The sequence below is a fragment of the Momordica charantia genome (assembly GCF_013281855.1).
Source record: "Momordica charantia cultivar OHB3-1 chromosome 8 unlocalized genomic scaffold, Mcharantia_2.0 BLBB01000008.1, whole genome shotgun sequence".
Lineage (NCBI taxonomy): Eukaryota > Viridiplantae > Streptophyta > Magnoliopsida > Cucurbitales > Cucurbitaceae > Momordica > Momordica charantia.
Genome location: NW_028275166.1, coordinates 8,311,532 through 8,332,146, shown reverse-complemented (window position 1 = coordinate 8,332,146; position 20,615 = coordinate 8,311,532). Strand labels below are relative to the sequence as shown.

Below are 20,615 nucleotides of genomic sequence, written 5' to 3'. Positions count from 1 at the left end.
AAATTTACAACTTGAACAATTAGGTTGAGTTAGGTTAGATACCTGGACTCAATCCAACCAAACCCATGAACACTGCTAGGTGAAAGTAGTAGTTTTAAGCTTAATTTGCTATCAAATGGGATTGTAGTTTTCAAATTTTTGTTTTTGAAATTTGGTCAAATATTCAAGTGCGTTTTTAAGAAACATGAAAATATACTAAATAAATTGTAATCTAACACGCATAATTTTCAAAAAAAAAAAAAACGAAAATAATTATCAAATGGGACCTTGATTTTTTATAATTTTTATCTAGAGCATCCTTCGACATCAACATTTCTATAAAATTGATACCTCGATATTTTTATCAACATCAATCTTTAAAATGTTGCTTGTGGTACTAAATCTAACCTCTTTTTACCGACCAAGGTCACATGTGAAATGAAAATGGCTATACACAAAAGAAAGAGCTCTTTAGCAACTTTCTTATAAGCTTTGGCTTTCTCGCCTATCATGGCTCCTCCTCCTTTTGAAAGGGTGTTCTAATCTCATTATATTCACTCAAAAAGTTATGCATTTTTAATTAATTTTGACAAGTTAAACCCAACTTTATTAATTCAAGTTCATGGAAAATCTTACCTCATTTGATCAAAGCAATTTAAGAACAAATGAATGATAATTTAATATATGTTCACTTTATTTTTATTTTTTTATAGGTGCTTTTAACTTTTGGATAAACAATCATTTTTAATCATTTATATATTTTTATCATAAATTATTTTACATATAAATCTTATTTACTTGAAAATTAGATATTTAAAGAATCTATGAGAGGCAGAGATTCAAACACATACCCATAGAGAGAAGTCATTATTATTAGTCTTGACCATTTGAACTATGTTTAGACCGACACTAATAGAAAATATTTTGAGCATAACAATTTTAAGAATATATGCTTTATGAAGTAAGTTGCTTTTAAACATTTTTTTAAATATATAGTTTTGAATATATGATAGTGAGGTCACAGGTCATGGTTCGTGCTCAATTTCATTAACTTATAAATAAATAAAACAGAAACTTTAATTTGTAGCTGTGCTTAATAAAAACAAATAGAATCTGCTGATGTTGTAGTTGTACTCAAATTATTTTTTGTGAACGTCAGTTTCTTAGGAAGAGCTGTGTCCACTGACAGGCCAAACCAACTACTGTCCAACTAAAATCGACCCGAACCGAAACAAATCAATGCATCGATCCCTATCTATTGCTTAAACTAATTAAATTTATTCAATCTCGTTTGATAATAATTTTATTTTTTTTATTTTGTTTACAAAAAATTATGTCTACCTTCTCTCAATTTTCATAGGTATGTTTTTGTAAACATAGCCAGAATTTAAAAAACAAAAAAAAAATTTAATATTTAGTTTAAATTTTGATTTTTTTCAAAAAAAAAAATTAGATAATAAAGTATTTTGACTTTATTTCAAGAATTTATAATAGGTAGCTAAAATATTTGCTCTATTGGAACATATAGCTACAATTTTTGGGTTTTTGCTGATATTGACAAAATATTTTTATTTATTCTGATTTCAGCGTTCCAAATTTTCAGGTGCAATGGAATATCAAATCAAGCACGTATAAATTATATAATTAGTATATCATATATATCATTGTTTAGGCTTCATGTTCAGTAAGAATATAATTGAGTTAAACCTCCATATATGTATATTTTATAGAATTAAGAATTGGTTGCTACTTATGTAAACTCCTATAATTTTTTTTTGCTACTCTAGAAAACTTTAGCAAGCTCCTCTTAAATTGGGAATTTATAAGGATATATTAGGTATATCGTTACTATATTAGCACTCATAATTAGTATATCAATAGTATATTAAATCAGATATATACATATATCATTATTCGAACATGTTAAGAATATATTGGACCTTTGCTTTATCCAGAGTCGAGCTACCAAATTTACTATTTTTGCGAAATTGAACGGTGAGGGCTGCTTTTAGAAATTTTCTATTAATTTTTTTATACTTTTATACCGACTTCTCTTTTATATCATCAGATAAACTCTCCATATTAATTCTGAGTTTTTATTATATTTAAGACCTAACATCTGTTTTTTTTTTTTTTTTTTTTTTAATTTGCAAAGGGAAAAAATTAAAGGCTGCAGGCTGCAATTTCAAGGCTTGTTCCTTTGTCAAAGCTGATGAGATGACTACCAAAACCAATTGAATTTATGATAACTTTTGAACAGTCAAAATCTATGTTCCTTCCTACTGTATACCACTTCAAATTCTCACTTTCTATTTTCATCTCTCTCATTCCTTTTTACAAGTTCCACAATCAAAATCTATGTTCCGTACATTTGTTAAATTATGTAAAAAAAAAAATCCATTAAGTAATTATTTTATAACATTTTAAAACAAGAATATGTTACTGACACATGAAACTCAATTCATCCATCAATCATCAACAACATTCATTTCTTCCCAGCGTCATCTTGAGATCATGTGTCCAAATATGACTTTTTGTTAACAAATTTTCAATAATTTTTTTTTTTTTTTTTAAATGGAATGACTCAATTGATGATAATTTTTAATATATTACCAATAAAACTAAAAACCAGGGACCAGGCAAATTGTGAATACCAGTTGTCCACTTCAAAATTTATGGCCCAAAATGTGTCTTAGTCTCAACTCCACATGACAAAATTAAAAGCTCTCAAAAAATTGTAATGACCAAATGAAGAGTATGAAAAAGACTCTTCCCCCTCCCAAATTAAAAATACATAAGCTTTTTCTACATTATAATTATCTATATCATCAACATAACAAACTTTGAGAAAACAATTATTTAAAATAATTAAACAAATATATTTTCATTGGTTGTTTTATTCTTCACTAAAAAGGCAGTACTTTTCATAAACAAAAATTTTGGTAGAATCCAAGTTTTGTTTAATCTAAGAATCCATAGTAGTGAATCATTGAAGTTTTAATTATAAAAAGTTACATTAAATAGCAAAGTGAGTTTGAAATAATTTCTAATTCAATCGCTTTTACCAAAAAAAAAAAAAAAAAGTAAAAATTTAATTTAATTAAAATACGGGTGTTTGTTTAATTTAAAATGATTTTCTATCCATCATTTTTTGGAGAATTCAACCTTTTTACAGAATGATTATATACAAAAAAAAAAAAAAAAGTGATTTTTATTTGTTATCATAAAACACACATTTTTTGCTTTCCAAAATTACTTAAGAAGTTGATCAAAGAAATAAGATAGATAATGCCTACTATAATAGTTTCTTCTGTCCCCATATAGCTACAAACTCCCAAAAGAAAAAGACTAATCGTATCCATTTTTAATTTCTCCCAATTATAAAAATAGCTACCAACTCCAAAAAATAAATAAGAATTCAAGTATTATCCTTGTCAAAGGCGTATTAATTTTCCATTATAAATTTTTTATTTCATCGAATTGAAAGAAAATTGTTTAAATTCAACTAGACTCTCGATAACCTTAATAAGAAGATTTCTCAAAATTAAGTAGCTAATTAATATTATGAAAGTTTAAGAAACACAAAACAGAGGAGAGAGTTATTGAAGAATTAGATGGGGGCGGGGCGTATGCAAAATGGAAGAAGAAATGGCGAATCTGGCCGAGAATGAGCGGTCGGGATCTGCTGCCACGGACCCTTCATCAAAGTTCTGCAAATAACTCTGCGGATCATAACCAACCCGAACCCGAACCCGCCCACCCGAACCCGGACCACACCCGAATCCGATCCTCAAGATTCTCTTCTTCTCCTTCTTCAGCCTCCTCCACACGGCTCTCCACCTCCATGATCCGGATCTCGCCGCCGTCTTCTCCCCCAGAACCGCCACAGCCACAGCCACCGCCACCGAAGGACACCCACGCCCGCCGGGGCCGGACCACCTCAAATCCATACACTTTGAACTTGGCGTTGTTGGTAGAGAAGATCCAAGAGAGAGAGAGAGATTGAAGTTTCAAGTCAAGAGGCATGTGGGAGTGTGACACCATTTATGTTATGACTTATGAGTATCATCATCAATGTATTTATAGTTAGAAACTTCAAATATTCACACCTAATTTAATAATTGTTTATTTTTTTAAGGAAAAAAAATGTATTTTTCTCTTACAGTGACCTTAATTCGAAGACTAACCAATCAAGAGACAAGCAAAAATCATACTTCCTTGTTAACTAGCGGCATCATACCACTAAATATTTTTTTACAACTGTTTATATTTTGGAAAAATAATATATAAAAAAAATAAGAAAAACTAAAAATCTATCTTAAATTTAACCCCCTTTACACTAAAAATATTCTAATAGACCATTTTATGTCTAATATAATAGATTTTTTTTGTTGTTACTCCATTTAATTTAACATTTATGTCGAGACACACGTTAATTACTACTAAGCTAAGTTCATGTTGACAATAATGCAATGTATTTAAAGATCATGTGTGGTTGTCCATCTTTATCGAACCATTAAAATTTAAGAATTTTTTTCTAATAATCTATTTGCTCATATTCATTGTTTAAGGGTTAAATTTGCCCTAGACTAAAAATTCAGATTAGTCAAAATTAATATTCCAGACTAATCATCAACTTAATCCAACCTCTTTATTTTATATTCTTCAGTCTTATGTTTCCCTTTCCGTCTAATATTTAGAAGTTAGACATCTCAAGTTCGTACTTTACTCTTCCCCTGAAATCTTATTTGAGATAAAATGAGGGAGGAAAAAAGTATTTAAAAAGTTGTAATATCGACCACAAAATTTTATGTAATTATATGTAATTATGATTATTATTTTCCACGAAAGTTTAAAAAAATATATAATAAAGAGCACTTTTTTTAATAATGCATTAAAAAAGTAATAAAATAGGTATCACTCTTCTACTCCTAATCGTTTTCCTAATAACCACTGAATATTAACTGAAATCATGCAATCCTATTATGAATTCTGCCGTTTCTTTCATCGCCCCCCTTTCTTAATGGATGGATTCCACGTGTCACTTTTTGATTGCTTTTGTTACAAAAGCCGAGAAATGCAGGCTTTTTATCTGAATTCTCTTTCTCAAAAAAAGAAAAACAATAATATGGGCATTTGTCTATCAAAATTATTCCAACTAATAACATCCAACCAATATTAATGTGAGAGAGAGAGGCAGGCCATTTATTTATTTTCCTCTTTCTTAAAAATAAAAATAAAAAATGCACAAATTATTCCCAACTAATAACATCACATCAAAATTGAAACATGAACTTAACTCAACGGTAATTAATATCTGTCTCTAATCAAGAGATCATAAATTCGAATCCTACTGAGAAAAGCATCCCACAAAAAATACATGGGGTGGGGAGATTTAAGAAAATCAGTAACCAACAATGGAGGAAACAACCTGCAAGAGAGACTAGAGAAAGCCATTATCAATTTTTCTGAACTGTAGGAAATATATATACCATACCAACCAGATAAAACAAACAAGGCTATTAAAATTAAATAGTTCCAAAGCTTTTCTTAAGATTAGTTTTGATGTCAAACACATTATGCCAAGGAAATTATACAAAACTTACCAGGGAAATTCTCTTGCTGGGCTGCGGCTTCGAATTTTAGACCTGACAAATCGACCTTAAGTTGTTGTACATCTCCGAACCTGCGTAAGAGAACTCAGACAATGCCCTGAAGAGTTCTGGCAACTGATTCTTAAGGCTCACCAGTGATTTCTCCCTCACATGAAGGCACTGCTTCGCGTGAGTTTCCTTTTCCTCCTCCAATCTCTTCTTCAACGACTCTACCACAATTAGCTTCTCTGTAACTACGGCATCCTGCGCGTTTTCTTCAGACTTCTCGGGGTCCAACTCATCAGGAATTCTTCGTTGCTGGTATTTGTAATGCCAGTCGTCAAAATGCCTCTGCCTGCGGTCGAGCTCTTTCTCGGTCTCGTCGCATCTTAACTTTAGCTTCATCTCTTCTTCCTGCTGCAGCATAATAGTATTTATCACGGCACCGAAACTGGAAATTGCTGTTCTAAGATGCTCATCTGGGAGTTTCTCGAGTTGGTCGTGCCAAACAATGAGGAGTCTCTGAATAGGAGGATTTTGAGCTCTTGGTGGAGAAGACACCTTCTCTTTCAGGCTACTCTCTATAGGAATCAAATTTAGTTTCAACCAACTGTTTAGTGCTTTAATGTAGTCTTTCTGACGTTGCACGAGCTTCTCGAACTGTGAATGCCATTCTCTCACGACATTGCACAGCTGTAACGTGCGCTCATGGTGGTGCAGACTAGTTTCTTTTGGGGACTGAGAGAGATCCAGGTATCTCAATGCATTCACAATCTTCAATTGCTCTTCATGGTGAATTCGCATCGCAGCCCACATCATCGTCATCCTGCATCACATCAAAAATTATTTGTGGTGCTAACATATAAACCTCCTTTGCAGTGGCAAAAGCATGGTGGCAACCTCAGATAAAGAATACGCACAATAAGATTTGGGAATCAATAAAATTAGATATTTGACATGTCAAGTTAACCAAAATCTACTTGAACCACTTTGAGAATAACCCCACCAGTCAATCTCTAACTATTACAAACAAAGGTTCATCACATTGTTCACGGATCAAAAGCTCTCAAGTGCTTAATTAATATAGTCCCCAATCTTTACCAGTGCGCCTATATCAATCTAAGCAATTCTCTATCATATGGTCAATATCACAATCGGTATCTTAAGGAGCAGTATCAATATATCCGATAAGTTCATGTTGACATACTCGACGAGAATACTAGATCGCCACAATTCCAGACAGAAACAGTGTTCCCAAAACAACCAGAGATTGGCAGCATGCCTAGGCCTTGCATCAGGGAAAGTTTTGTTTGGTGGGTTTTTAGGAAATATGAGTCATTAAAAAGAGTTTACAAGCCTGCCAGAGATTAATAAACTTAAGCAGACCAGAAAGATATTCATAGTTATTCAATAAAAACAGTATCTGGCATAGTCAAATTCTCTCCATTTGTCATGCCACTAGATCTTAATTAGCATTAGAGAAAGAATTTTGACTTAATTGTAGACAAATGGAGAAGTGACATCTAGATCAAGAATTTTTTCCATGATATATGTTATGTCATTTGGTACCACCACCTCTGAGTTATCAGCATCACGTGCCAAAATGAGAATGCAAGTAAAATATGTATTTATTGTATGTCTCATACAACATACCCATGAACAAGCTGAACGAGTTTTGGGTATAACTGTTCGTCTCGTAAACGATTAATCTCCGAGACAGTTGAATCCAAGGATTGCATGTCAACAATGTATCTTGTATGCAAGTGACTTACGGCTGCTTTTGCTTTCTCCAACGCTTCTGAACTAGAACCTCGTTTCTTTAGCCTATTCAGTGCAGCAACCTTTCTTTGGTACTCGAATTTCATAATTTCACCTGCCTATTGAATAATAATTATCACAAATAAAATTCAGTTCATAGAGAGAGATATGTCCTTATTAGCATCACAATGAAGATGTGTTCCATCATAGACATAGACACAAATGAAAATAATCTCCATTGACAACAATAATTAGAAAGATCACACTTGAATGTACCTTCACTTCATCAAATAACTTCTTTTCCCATGCCAGGAGTTTATCTAGCACAGTGGCATGAGTTTCTTGATCTTCTGCATAGAAATCATCTTTTCCATTATCCATATTAGAAAGTCCTCTAAATGACCGGTTCCATGTAATAACACGCATCACTCTAGCAGAATGATCAATGTGCCCTGATAGGAAAACAGCAAAAGGCAGTGAGTTCTTCAGTAATATGAACAATAAATAAAAACAAACCCCACAATATCTTAAAAGGGAACAAATGTGAGGGTGGAGTTTCTTTCCATTCCTCGCGTTCACTTCGGGCAAAAATACTGCTATCTAACTGAATGACTCTCTACACACATTAGCCTTCTAAATATTCCCCTCCCCTTAAACTAACAGCCATAATGTCAAACTCGCCCTGCGAAAAAACACTTCCCTCACTCCTAACATAAACAAGTTTACTCCACAAGCTTAGCTTGTTCTCCTCATAGAACATGTAAATTGGACCAAAGGTCGTGCATTCCTAGAACTGAAAGCAATATTGAGTGAACCCCAAGTTCGACAACAATTTAAACAGAGAAAAAGTATAAATAGCTTATGTGCAATTAATGTTGCAATATTGTTCAACTAGACCTTCAAAATGCTTGAAAGTTAAAAGGCAAGAGATCTTGATTACCTCGACCATCAGCGAAATTTGAGTGATAATGCAGTCGTGTCGCCTCAAGCATCTTGGACACTTCATGGGCACTCTCAGAAGCCTTGAGAAAATGATCGTCAAGATTCACAAATATCTGCAACAGATTAAATTTGGCCTCATTCATCCGTCTGCCCTCCATGGAACCCACAGCCCCCACCTTCTTCAAGCTCTTCGATGTGGAAGCTGATGGCTCTGCAACAACAGGCGGTGGTGGCTCCACCACCTCGGCTTCTTTGTGCCCTCTTCGGTCCTCCATTTCATCGTTGTCCCCTCTTTGGGGACTTTTATCAAACGGTTCGCGCTCAATGTCTTCCTCATCGATATTGACCTCCTCAGCCTCACTCAAAGTCGGACCAGGCATACTGTCAACAGCAAAGAAGTAATCGTACGTCGAGTTCTGTTGCTGTGCTGGCGGCAGGTGCCGGTTCACATTCAACGGCGGCGTGCTAGACGGCGGAGGCGGCACTGGCGGCGGCGGACCCTCCAAGTCTTCATCAAGCTCTGTATTCCCTATTCGGCTGCTCCCACCGCCACCGCTACCTTTTTTGCTTCTCCTCCTCCTCAACGCACCAACAGAACCCTCGTTGTCTGTTTCATTCTCATCCTCTTCCTCGATGATTGGCCCAACCGGCTTCAGATCGGACTTGAGGATATTCATCTCCGGCATGCTAGCAGCCCTATGAAGAGGAGAGGGAAAATTCGGGAGAGGCGGCGGCGGCGGCGCAAGGGGCTCATAAGACGCTGCAGCAGAATCAATTATCGGGTTCGATTGAGCAGTCCCGTCAACCAATTGAGGATTCTGGACCTCCCCATGCGCATAATCGCTCAAAGAAGATCCAGTGTTCTTAACGGACATGACATAGGCGGAATGAGCAGCAGCAAAAGCATTTCGCGCCGCGACCGCATCTTTCATGTGAATCTTCCGTTCTTTGCATCGCGCAATCGCCTCTTCGTTCTCGATCTTCGACTGGGAGCAACCCATCAGAGCTCCGCCGCTAGCAGTGACGCCGGCGGTCCGGTAGATCAGAAATGAAGCATGAAAAGAACTACTTTTCTTGCTACAGCTCACTCCTCCGGACTAGCATTACAGAAGAATCAACGAGGAAGAAGGAAAAATCATCGATTTGCTACGATTTGGCAAAAGGGGGGAAAGGGAATATGCTTTCTCGTCGGAAGAAATGGCGGAGAGAGCTTTGTGCGGTGATATAAAGTGGCTTTTGGACAGTGAGCTGATAACACATCGCTAATCTGACGCGATTGTTCATTGGTGGCCCCGCTTTTCAACGTTCTACGCAGCTTTTTCGAAGGATTTTGCCATAAATTTGTTATTCTTTTCAGATAAACAAATATTAAATTACATCTGCGGTCGTATGTTTTGAGAACATTTTTTTTTGGAGTGGATTTTGTTAGTGGCTATCACTCCCATCGCTATTAAAGCTTACGTCTTTTACAACCAAAAAAAAAAAAAAAAATCCTACTTTAATTGTAACTTTGCTTAGTAACAAATAATTTGATATTTAGTTTTATATTTCTAAAAATATCTCCACACTTTACAAGTACTTTTGTGCTTTTTCACATAGCATTTAATGTGACTGTCGGTGATGTTTTGACTTTATTTTACTACCAAACGTGATAAATTGGGGTGGAAATACTTTTTGAATGTGCATGTAATTTTAAAATAAGTACTTCTAACTATAACCATTTAGTACAAAGTATTCAAGAACAAATTATTTTAACGTGCAATTCCACCCGTTTAAATATTTCTCAATTTAGCATATAGTATTTCAATTTTGTCAAAACATTTCGCATTAAAAAATTTTTGTTGTGATAATAACACTGCCAAAAGTTCTTTTAAATGGGTCAAATGTAGTTCCAAATAGTCTAAATGTCTAAGAAATATTATTCAATATTTGCATAAAATGACAGCTAGAAATAAGTTGTATTTGTGATGGTCAAAAGGGTTGGGAAATATGTTGAATTTATTGAACTATCACATAATATCACCTCTTGTATTTGCTCTTATAAAGTGTTATAATATTAACAAGTCAAGACGAATGATATAAACATGACTCAAAAATCGGAAACAACAAACAAAACCGTTTAAAATTATATTATATATATAAAATAAAAACATAAGCTAAGTAGGTAGATAAAATCTTCAAATTAGATCAACAAAATTTGTGATATAAACCAATAACAAAGGTTACTGTGTTAATTTACAATTAAAAAAAAATCGAAACCAAATAGAAAGTTAGAATATAAAATTGGGAACGAGGACAGCATTCTCTTGTCAAGAACAAAATTTCTTCCCATTTTCTCACGCAAACATTAAATAATATAATAGTCTACCAAAAGCACCCAATCACATTGACAAGAAAATGGAAGAGATGATTCTCGCCGTCGAGAAAATCAGGTCTTAACAAATCTCTGCAGGCTCAAGCTCCGAGGGAGGAGGCCGCCGTAATGCAGCAGTGTCGTGGCGAGCGGTTGGGCCGCTATAGCCATAACCAGTCGCAGCAGCTGGGATCAGAGCATCAACGGCTGCAAAATCAAACAAAAAAAACAGAAGTAAAGTTTGGGGGAGCTATTAGGATTCGTTAGTAACGATCTTGTTTCTGTTTCTTCATTTTTAATAAAGAAAAATAAATTGTATAATTCAAACATGGATTCAAATATGATAAAATCATATTTTTATTTATGTTGAAGAATAAATTTGAAAATGATAACAAGAAATGAGAAAGTTGTTTTAGTTGTTTCCAAAATTTATATGCAATTTTGAGAATGTTATAAAAAAAAGGTGAAACAATAAACATGATTAGTTGTAAAATGTCTAGATTTCTCAAGAAAATTGAAAACGAGAAACGGGAACGTTACCAAACGAAGCCTTATTTGTTGAGTACAAAGCTTTGGACTGAGAAACCAAGGAGAATAATAGTAATAATATCTTAGGAAATCTCGAACAGGCAACAGGGCCATTCTCACAATATATAGACCATACAGTCATAGACACAGAAACCCACCATCTTTTGGACACGTCAGATAGATATCCTAAATTCAAATTATGTAGAAATTAAGATCGAAGATAGTAATGTAGACAAAGACACATGTCAGCATATGATAATCACAAGTTCCATAGGCAAAACATGAAAATTCCATAGGTTTTGGTTTGAAGTAAGAATAAATAAAAAATAATAATTGCAAAGGAGAATAGACAATAACTTACAAGGATGTTTTCTGGATTCAAATCTAGACCCGACAAATAGACTTCAAGTTCTGGTACATCTCTGAACTAGCAAAAGAGAACTGTGACAATGCCCTGAAGAGTTCTGGCAACTGATTCTTAAGGCTTACCAATGACTTCTCCCTCACGTGAAGGCATTGCCTTGCATGAATTTTCTTTTCCTCCTCCAATATCGTTTTCAACTTCTCTACCACAATTGTTTTCTCGGGGTCCATCCCATCAGGCATTCTTCGTTGCTGGTATTTGCAATGCCTCTCCTTGCGCTCGAGCTCTTTCGCAGTCTCCTCCCACTTTATCCTCAATTCCATCTCTTTTTCCTGCATCAGCCGAATATTATTAATAACAGCACGAAAAGTGCATATGGAAGTTCTGAGATGCTCATCCGGGAGTCTCTTGAGTTGGTCGTGCCAAGCAAGGAGGAGTCTCTGAATTGGGGGAATTTGAACCCTTGGTGGAGAAGAAACCTTCTCTTTCAAGCTACTCTCTATGGGAACTAGATTCAGTTTCAACCAGCTGCTTAAACCTTCAATGTAGTCTTTTTGACGGCGCACAAGCTTTTCAAACTGTGAATGCCACTCTCCCACGATATCACAGAGCTGCAGCGTGCGCTCATAATCAAGGCCACTAGTTTCTTTTGGGAATTGAGAGGGATTCACCGATCTCAGTATATTTACAATCTTCAATTGCCCTTCATGGTGAACTCGCATTGTTTCCCACATTGTTGCCATCCTGCAGGACAACAGAAATTATTTCTGGTTTCGCTAAAACATGGTGGCGACAATCTTAAAAACAGAGCATAATATGTTCTAGGATCTCAAGCGAGATACTAAAAGATGTCACATGTCAGATAAACTTATGTTCGACAAACATAAAAAATATCCACGAGTCATTATTACCAATAATAAAGGTGACTATAATGTACAAAAAAACAAAAAAAGAATGGTCATATGCATATACATATAACTATCTCATGCAACTCACCCATTAATGAGGTGAACAAGTTTTGGGTATAACTGTTTGTCTCGTAGATGATTAATCTTTGAGATAATTGAACCCAAGGATTCCATGTGAACAGCATATCTATTTTCCAGACGTCTTACTGCTTCTGTTACTTTATCCGATGCTTCTGCATTAGAATCTCGTTTCTGTAGTCTATTCAATGTAGCAATCTTATTTTGGTACTCCAATTTCATGAGTTTACCTGCCTTTCAAGTGCAATTATCACAAATGAAATTCAGTTAAATTAAAAAAGAGTTCCTCCTTCATGCCACATTGTAGATCTACCTCCATCATAGAAACACAAATTTCTTTCGGTAAGATCATCAAGTATCAAACAAAACAACTGTAAACCTCAACATAAATGGTGCCTGCCTAGCCTATTTTCCATCTCTTCATAGTTCATAGAGGACATGGTTGTGGCCTCAAGGCCCCACGGATCAGAAAGGACAGTGATGGAAGCCCGCAGCAAGAAGCAATTTACTTGGAAAATAAATTCAAGAAAATCTCCAAACACTCAATATCATAATATTCTGATCATTATATGACCAAAAATGGAGCTAATATCTTAGATCAGCTGAGAAGCTTTATATCTAGACTCAAGAGAGTAACAATCATGCGTGCAAAACTCTAGGCAGTTACAACTTACAAGTCGGTATATTTCTAGAATCATTTCTCATTTAATTTATTAAAAGAAAATCTTCTAACTTTACACATAATTGAGGTTCAAAATCATATGACAGTGAGAGATTTGACCTCACAAATCTAGAAAGAACTTCCATCATCATCAGGAGTTAGGCATCGAGTATTGAAATTATACCATATCACGTCAACGATTATTTGCGAAAATGAAGAACCAAAAGAGATTGCTTAAATATTAAGAAAGGAAGAATACTGTTCCATCATCCATGTACCTTCACTTCATCATAGAGCTTTGTCTCCCATGCTAGTAGTTTGTCTACCACGGTGGCATGAGTTTCTTGCTCTTCTGCAATATCTTTTCCATCATACATATTAGCCAAAGCTCTAAGTGATCGGTTCCATGTAATAACACGCATCACTCTGGCAGAGTTGTCGATGTGACCTGAAGAAAAGGGCAAGATCCATACCTCGGTTATCAGCAAAATTGGAGTGATAGTGTAATCGTGTGGCCTCAAGCATCTTGGACACTTCATGGGCACTCTCTGAAGACTTGAGAAAATGATCATCAAGATCCAAAAATATCTGCAACAGATTAATATTTGCCTTAAATATCTTCTTCCCCTCCGAGGAACCAGAAGATCCCGCCAGTTTCACCGTCTTCGAGCTCTTCACCGCGGCTGCGGGTTCTGCCACTGCAGGGGGGGCTGGCGGCGGCTCCACCAGCTTCTCGACCACTGGTTTCACTGTCTCAGCTTTTCCACTCATTCTGCGCCCCTCAATATCTTCACTGTCCACTCCCTTGGACTTTTTATCAAACGGCTTGTGCAAAATCTCCTCTTTGTTAACGTGTACCTCCTCGACTTCGCCCAAAGTCGAGAGGAGGACGTTATCAACAGAGAAGAAATAGTCGAAAGTTGAATTATGTTGCTGCGGTGGTGGAATATGCCGGGTCACCTTAATAGGCGGCACTGGCGGCGATGTACCCGCCAAATTTTCATTGAGCTCCGACTTTCTAATTCGGCTACTCCCTTCATCGCCGTTACTTTTATTGCTTCTCCTCCTCCTCAACGCACCAACAGAAGCTTCGTTTTCATTCTCCTCCTCTTCCTCCATAATGGGCGATCCTGGCTTTAGATCGGGCTTGTACATATTCATCTCTGGCACGGTCGCAGCCCTTTGAAGAGGACTAGAAAAATTAGGAAGAGGCGGCGGCGGAAAGGATTTAAAAGAGATGGCAGCGGCGGCGGCAGAAGCAATATCACAGTTTGGTTTGGTAGCCCCAGTGCCGAATTGTGGATTTTGAATCTCGCCATGGGCATAATCGCTTAAAGCAGCTCCAGTGTTTTTAAGTGACTTCGAATAGGCGGAGTGAGCGGCGGCGAAACGGTTGCGCGCCGTCACCGCTACGTTCATAAGAATCCTGCGTTCATTACAACGCAAAATCGATTCTCCATTATCGATCATCGACGGCGAACAACCCATTGACCTTTGCTTCTGCTACACGGCGGGGATGGCGGTGGGCGGAATTCGGCTCGAGCATGAAGGATTTGAGATTCAATTCAGAGAGAAGCTGCAGATTTTAGGGAAAACCGGAGTTCGGTTTCGGAAGTGATTTGAAAATTTTCCTGGTGGAAAATTCTGCTCATTCGAGGACTCTTGCTCCAACCGAACGTTCCAACAGCGCCGCGCCTGTCTTTCATTTTCAAACGATTTCCTTATAAATACATGGGACCTCTTTTTCAGCATGTTTTGTTGTTATTATTTTTTCTTTCAAAAATAGAAATTTCCATTCGATCTAAACTATAAAGGCTAAATTTTACTTTCAGAATATAAATTCGTAAGAAAATGTGTCAATCATGTATGTTTTAAAATTTTATTTTTGTTATTTTTAATTGAACATGATTTAAGAAGAAAAGATAATATTGATCATTATGAAAATTTGATCTGTGATTTGAGAAATTAAACGCATGTTAATTGGTAAGATTCTTGTTTATTATTTTTACTTTTCGTTTTTAATTTTTTTAGAAACATAAATATTTTGTAACTATTTTTTAAATTGTAAACAAAAAATTTAAAGATAGCAAAATTAAATTTTTATTTTTTATAACATATAAATAAAAATATTATTTTATTATTTTTTACTTATAAGATGCCTAACAAATATTAAAAAGTAAATATAAGATTAAAAATTTTGAAATTTAAATTTAAATTTTTTATTTTCATAAAAAAAATAGGTTTCTTAATTTAAAATTTGAGGAAACCAAATCCAAAAAATTATTATCAAATATGTTTTTTTCCTTTTTCAATAAAAAAATAAACAATTATGAAGTGTTGTTATATTTTTATTTTTCTTAACATACCCTAAAAATATTATTTTTTATATTATATTTATTCAAAATCTTTTTTAAAAAATGTTAAATATATTTTCTTAAAACGTGAAATTTGACCAAAAAAAAAAGTAGCTTTTTATGCTTTATTTCCTAGTAAGTTCTATTCCACTTTTCCAAAATACATTAAAACGAAGTCCTCAAGCTTTACTTTTCATTTTCAGTGGGCAAGATTTGTGAGATCCTCTTGCTAGTTTGAAATTTATTTAACCAATTATATTTTTAATACCTAAATTTTATTTCAGGTACTTTTCACATGTCGAGTAAAAAACATCCTCGAACATACTAAATTTGTGCCGAAAACCCCGAAAAGTGTTAAATTAATTCTAGCCAATTAGATTGATATTTTTATTTGAAATAATAGTTTGATGTGAAAAAGTCAAAAGTCAATTTAGAAAGATTCAAAACCATCAAGAAGAAGTAGTTGAGTGCATGAGATTATTTTAAAATACCACTGTAACCTTGAGATTTTTCCTATGGATTGAGATCTATAAAAATAGTAATTTTATATATGCAAAATCGATCCTTGAAAAGACACATTCCGCCATATTCTTAATAACTCTATAAATATTTTCAATCCTTAAATGGGGAACAGTATGATTAAGATTTTGGAGTTTAAAAAAAAGAAAAAACTTCAACAAACATATAGAATTAGAACTGAGATTGGGACTGTTTCTAGATATTTGGCTACAAAAGTAAGAAATTCCCATTCATGTGCTCTAATACCAAGCATTTTCTTGGTAAAGTTCTAACATTGCATCATAGTTTGGATGGAAAACTCACCAAAGTTCTCAAGGTAGGCTAATGAATTATGACTTCCACAGCTGATTTTCACTACCCTTCTTGAACTTAGGACTCTTTCCTATAATACTTTATCTGTCAAATTTCGACATCTTTTCCTCTTTCGTAATTGACGACATACGACGGGATGTTTGAGAGATTGATGTGGTTGCCTACACAATACAACTTTGATTTGTACTCTATGCTATCAATTTTTGTATCATCTATAGTGAAACCACAAGCAAAACATGAGATCGAGATTGAAACGTCGAAGATAGAGATACCTGTTGAATGTTTGTGTCAACTTCCTTCCTTACCCTTCAGGTAACTTAGGAAATGATAATCATTCACTACAATGTCAAAGTCATTGAGTGTGAAGTTATAGCGCTTTCCCAAAGCCAAGTACAGTATCTAAAGTTAAATAAAAAAAAAAGTAATTAGCAAGTTTACAGAGATATGTTGTAATGTAACCAGTGACCAAATAACCAAAGTAGCAACTCATACTAATGGTTTCTGTCGAAACAAGATAGATTTTATAGCATATTTTAAATTACAAATTTGGCATCTGAAATTTGAGGATCATATCTAATTAGCCCCTACACTGTAAAACGTTTTTAATGGGTCCTTAAACTTAAAATATTCAATCTAATAGAGTTCTAAATTTTAAAAATATATAATTAGTTTCTAAACTTTCACTTTCAATTTTGTCTTCCACGGGCCCTGAACTTTAAGAAATGTTATAAATCAAAAATCTATTAGACACAGGATTAAAAATTCAGATAAAGATCTATAGATAAAACCCTGAAACTTGATAATCCATTAAATACTTTTGTCAATGACCTATGGGCACAAATATTTAAAGTTCAAAAATTGTAATTTAATACCAAGCAAAAATGAAAAATGGCCGTTATTTTTTTTTTCTCAAGAATGAGAAGTACTTCTTTTGACCGATTTTTAGAAGCTTCAATTTATTTGGTTGTTTCATGGTGTAAATGTTCCACTATGTTTCATCACTATAGTTTTTCTTCCCTATTATACACTTGAAAATATTTTAAGTAATTCCCTTAGATAGGATTCCTCTCTTGTAATTTCATACCATCAATGAAATTATTTCTTAAAAAACAAATAAATAAATAAAATAATTATATATTTTCTATAGTTAGCATTTCATTCACAACTATTTATATGTGTTATTACCAATACAACATCTACCACTTTTTACATTTTTCAATGAAATATCTCTATTTAAACTTCTTGTCAACAAAAATGTTTAGACTACACACCATCAAACTCGTAAGTAACAAGGAATCTGTTGGGTATGCCAATAGGTTGAATTCTAATAATTATTCAGAATCGCTTATCTGTCAACTGTGATCATAAGTAAGAGAAAAATAGGATTGGAAACATAAGTAAGAGAAAAATAGGATTGGAAATTAATATCTTACATCATGAAGGTTGCAATTTAGTTCCAAGGAAAAACATGTAAATGATCTTGTTGAACAAAGATCAACCATAAGTAAGGCAGCAAATTACCTGACAACTCCATGATGCCTAATTAGCTCCAAGGATCAATTAGTGTTTTCATTTCGACCCCAATGATCTCCTCTCCACAAAGGAGGATTAAGGGGAAAATATGAAAGCATATAAGGCTCACATACATGTACATGTTTCATGTCCCTGGCCTAATATAATGCATTATTTTAAGTAAATGTTTATGCTTATCATTTGTCCTTTTATATAAGGTCAACGATCACTAATTCTTCCATATATGGGATGTGAGGCACATTTCATTATTTGTTTATAACCTAACCCATAAATTAAAAAGATGAAATAACGATTGCATGTGAATGCATACCTTTTCTGAACCTTGAGACATAAATTTTTCCAATATATTAAAAAATTCACCAGTCAAGTCATTATCGCTATAGATAATATGAAAGAATATGAAGGAGAAAATAAGAAAGAATATAAGGCTCACATACATGTCTATGTTTCAAGTTCCTTGCCTAATAATGCATTTCTATGTTTATCGTCTGTCCTTTTACATAAGGTCAACGATCAGCATTTTTTCCATATAAAAATAATGGGACGTGAGGCACCATTCATTATTTGTTTATAACCTAACTCATCAATTAAAAATATAAAATAATGCTTGCATGTGAATGCATACCTTTTCTGAACCTTGAGACAAACTTTTCCAAAATATTAAAAAATGCATCCGTCAAGTCATCGCTATAGATAACGTCAGCAGCTACAAGCAACGAGACTCCCTGTGCTTCTTCAACCTCTGATAAGGCCAGGAATACCTGGATGACAATGAAACCACAATCGAAACATCACTTGCTTCATATTTTACAAGTCCAGATATCGTAAAAGGTCTTATTCACAAAGCCTCCACCCACACTAGCAAGCCCAAGTTTGGTTGTGTAGTGTGTATTTGGCTTGCCTTTTAAAAAAATATTTTTAAGTGAAGTATACAAGTACTTTTGAAAGAAAATGAGTTAAATACTTGATCTGAAAGCACTTTAAATTTTTACCAGTCTTTAAAATTTTAACCAAAAATAATACATAATTTTTGAAAAAAAAAACTTTCAGACGTATGACCACTTTACTATCGATACCAAACACACTCAGTTGGGGAAAACATTGAACATCATCCAGGGTGTACACTGAACACTTTTCAAATAAAGTGAATCGCAAAACTCTAGTCACCTGTTATTTGGTGGGGCATTCACCTCGGGTTTGCTTAGGAGGCCAAGGTTCTGTCCAATCGAGTTCCCTTACATATTGCACTGCAACTCCAGCACTAAACCCTCCAGAATTAAGACCAATGTTTTTGGCACAGTTTTCAAGAACATGGTCACCTTTATCTGTCAATCATTAAGAACACATACTCGCTTCAGAAATATTTGCCAAATATTACAAGATTAAACCATTCAGTGAGTTATTTTCGTTTTTACTTTAAGAAAAAATGTGTGCACACTCACAAATTCATCAATCTATCAGAACCAGATCAAACTAATAAGAGAAATTCATCAAGTCCATGATTGTCAATTTGAAGATCTGCATCCATTTCCAAAATGGGAATACAAGGAATCACAAAAATCAAAATCAATGATGATTGCTATACCATTTAGAAATACTGTATTTTAGCAACCCGTGCAAGCAATATTCCCACCAGTCCTGGCAAGAGCAATAAGATAAGACCCTGTCATTGAAATAGTAATATAGTCAACAGTGGTTTTTCAAAAATCTGTTTCAGCTAAGGGTACAATAATACAAAAAGATGGTCAGAATCAGAACAATAACAAATGTGTGAAAATAAATACCAAGAAAGCATTTCGCTAAAACACCTGTTCCAGCTACAAGTTCTAAAGCAACAGTTCCATCAAGCTCAGATAAAGTTATCTTATGCAAAACAAAATCAGATAATGCCAGTTCTGCTTTCCACACCTGAAAGAGGAAAGATACTAACTCATATAACGAATGTAGCTAAAAAAGTTATATATATAAAATCAAAATTCATGAGAAACAATTACCTGCAAACCAACAATTGGGATCGTTGACATAATATTATGTTGGATATTCACAATATAACTACGAACTTAAGGTTCTACTTCTACATCTGTTTTCGATACAGAAATGTCACAACATCTCAGCAATTAAAAAGCTGATAGATACTAAGCGTTCAAACGCTCTTATTTCCAATTCATAAAGTTTTTAGGTATTTAACTTAATTTCCGTCTCTGTTAAAATTCAAACGCAATTACTCTTCATACAAAAATATGGCTATTCCTAGTATTGTTAAATCATTAAAACCTATATCTGTGTCAATAATCTTATCCGCCATTAATTTCGGAACTGAAATTATAGAAGTAATCGCCATTGGCAGAATCAAGCCTAGCTAATGGAACGGTCTATGGATCTCCATATCAAACATGGAAGAGATAAATTAAAGGAAACATGGAATTACGAACCGGAAGGAATGGAAATGGTGAAGTGTGAAATGTACGGCCCGGAGAGACCAGGTGGACAGGCAAGATGAACCTCGCTCATCACCAACTTCTCGTCCGAGACTCCGTCGTCCATGGAAGTCCTGTTCTTCGTCTCCGATGGCGGTGGTGACGATACGAATGTATGAAAAGCGCGCTAAATTTGCAGGAAAGAAGGAAATGCCATTGCCAAGGGTAAAAATTAAAATCTTCCTTTTAGGAAAAGAGGTGATAAAAACCGATTGGACCGAACAACCGAATCAAACAAATCAAATCCGACCGGTT

General features: G+C 34.5%; 3 protein-coding genes across 5 annotated transcripts; all 3 read right to left on the bottom strand.

The window, feature by feature from the left end:
- Window positions 1-5,157: 5,157 nt before the first annotated feature.
- Window positions 5,158-9,664, bottom strand: LOC111021063 (protein ALTERED PHOSPHATE STARVATION RESPONSE 1). 3 transcript variants are annotated; one of them, XM_022297903.2, is made up of 5 exons: window positions 8,272-9,664; window positions 7,608-7,783; window positions 7,227-7,450; window positions 5,586-6,399; window positions 5,158-5,422 (listed from the first exon to the last, which is right to left on the bottom strand). In XM_022297903.2, exons 1-4 carry the CDS (start codon window positions 9,272-9,274, stop codon window positions 5,622-5,624), a joined length of 2,181 nt encoding a protein of 726 aa, XP_022153595.1. In that variant the 5' UTR covers window positions 9,275-9,664; the 3' UTR covers window positions 5,158-5,422; window positions 5,586-5,621. The 3 variants fall into 3 exon arrangements, with proteins under 3 accessions (XP_022153595.1, XP_022153594.1, XP_022153593.1); XM_022297902.2 differs by having other exon boundaries at window positions 5,158-5,410; XM_022297901.2 differs by lacking the exon at window positions 5,158-5,422 and having other exon boundaries at window positions 5,485-6,399.
- An 814-nt stretch (window positions 9,665-10,478) lies between these two features.
- Window positions 10,479-18,474, bottom strand: LOC111021070 (protein ALTERED PHOSPHATE STARVATION RESPONSE 1-like). The gene is given in 6 exon segments (XM_088127500.1): window positions 10,479-10,833; window positions 11,516-12,262; window positions 12,515-12,738; window positions 13,444-13,638; window positions 13,640-14,864; window positions 16,342-18,474. Coding segments are annotated over 4 exon segments (2,157 nt in total). The 5' UTR covers window positions 14,654-14,864; window positions 16,342-18,474; the 3' UTR covers window positions 10,479-10,833; window positions 11,516-11,538.
- On the bottom strand, window positions 17,083-19,907 carry LOC111021052 (uncharacterized). The gene is made up of 6 exons (XM_022297889.1): window positions 19,878-19,907; window positions 19,692-19,791; window positions 19,496-19,546; window positions 19,123-19,208; window positions 18,509-18,644; window positions 17,083-17,090 (listed from the first exon to the last, which is right to left on the bottom strand). The coding sequence occupies exons 1-6, from the start codon at window positions 19,905-19,907 to the stop codon at window positions 17,083-17,085; spliced, it is 411 nt and encodes a 136-aa protein (XP_022153581.1).
- Between the last annotated feature and the right edge of the window lie 708 nt (window positions 19,908-20,615).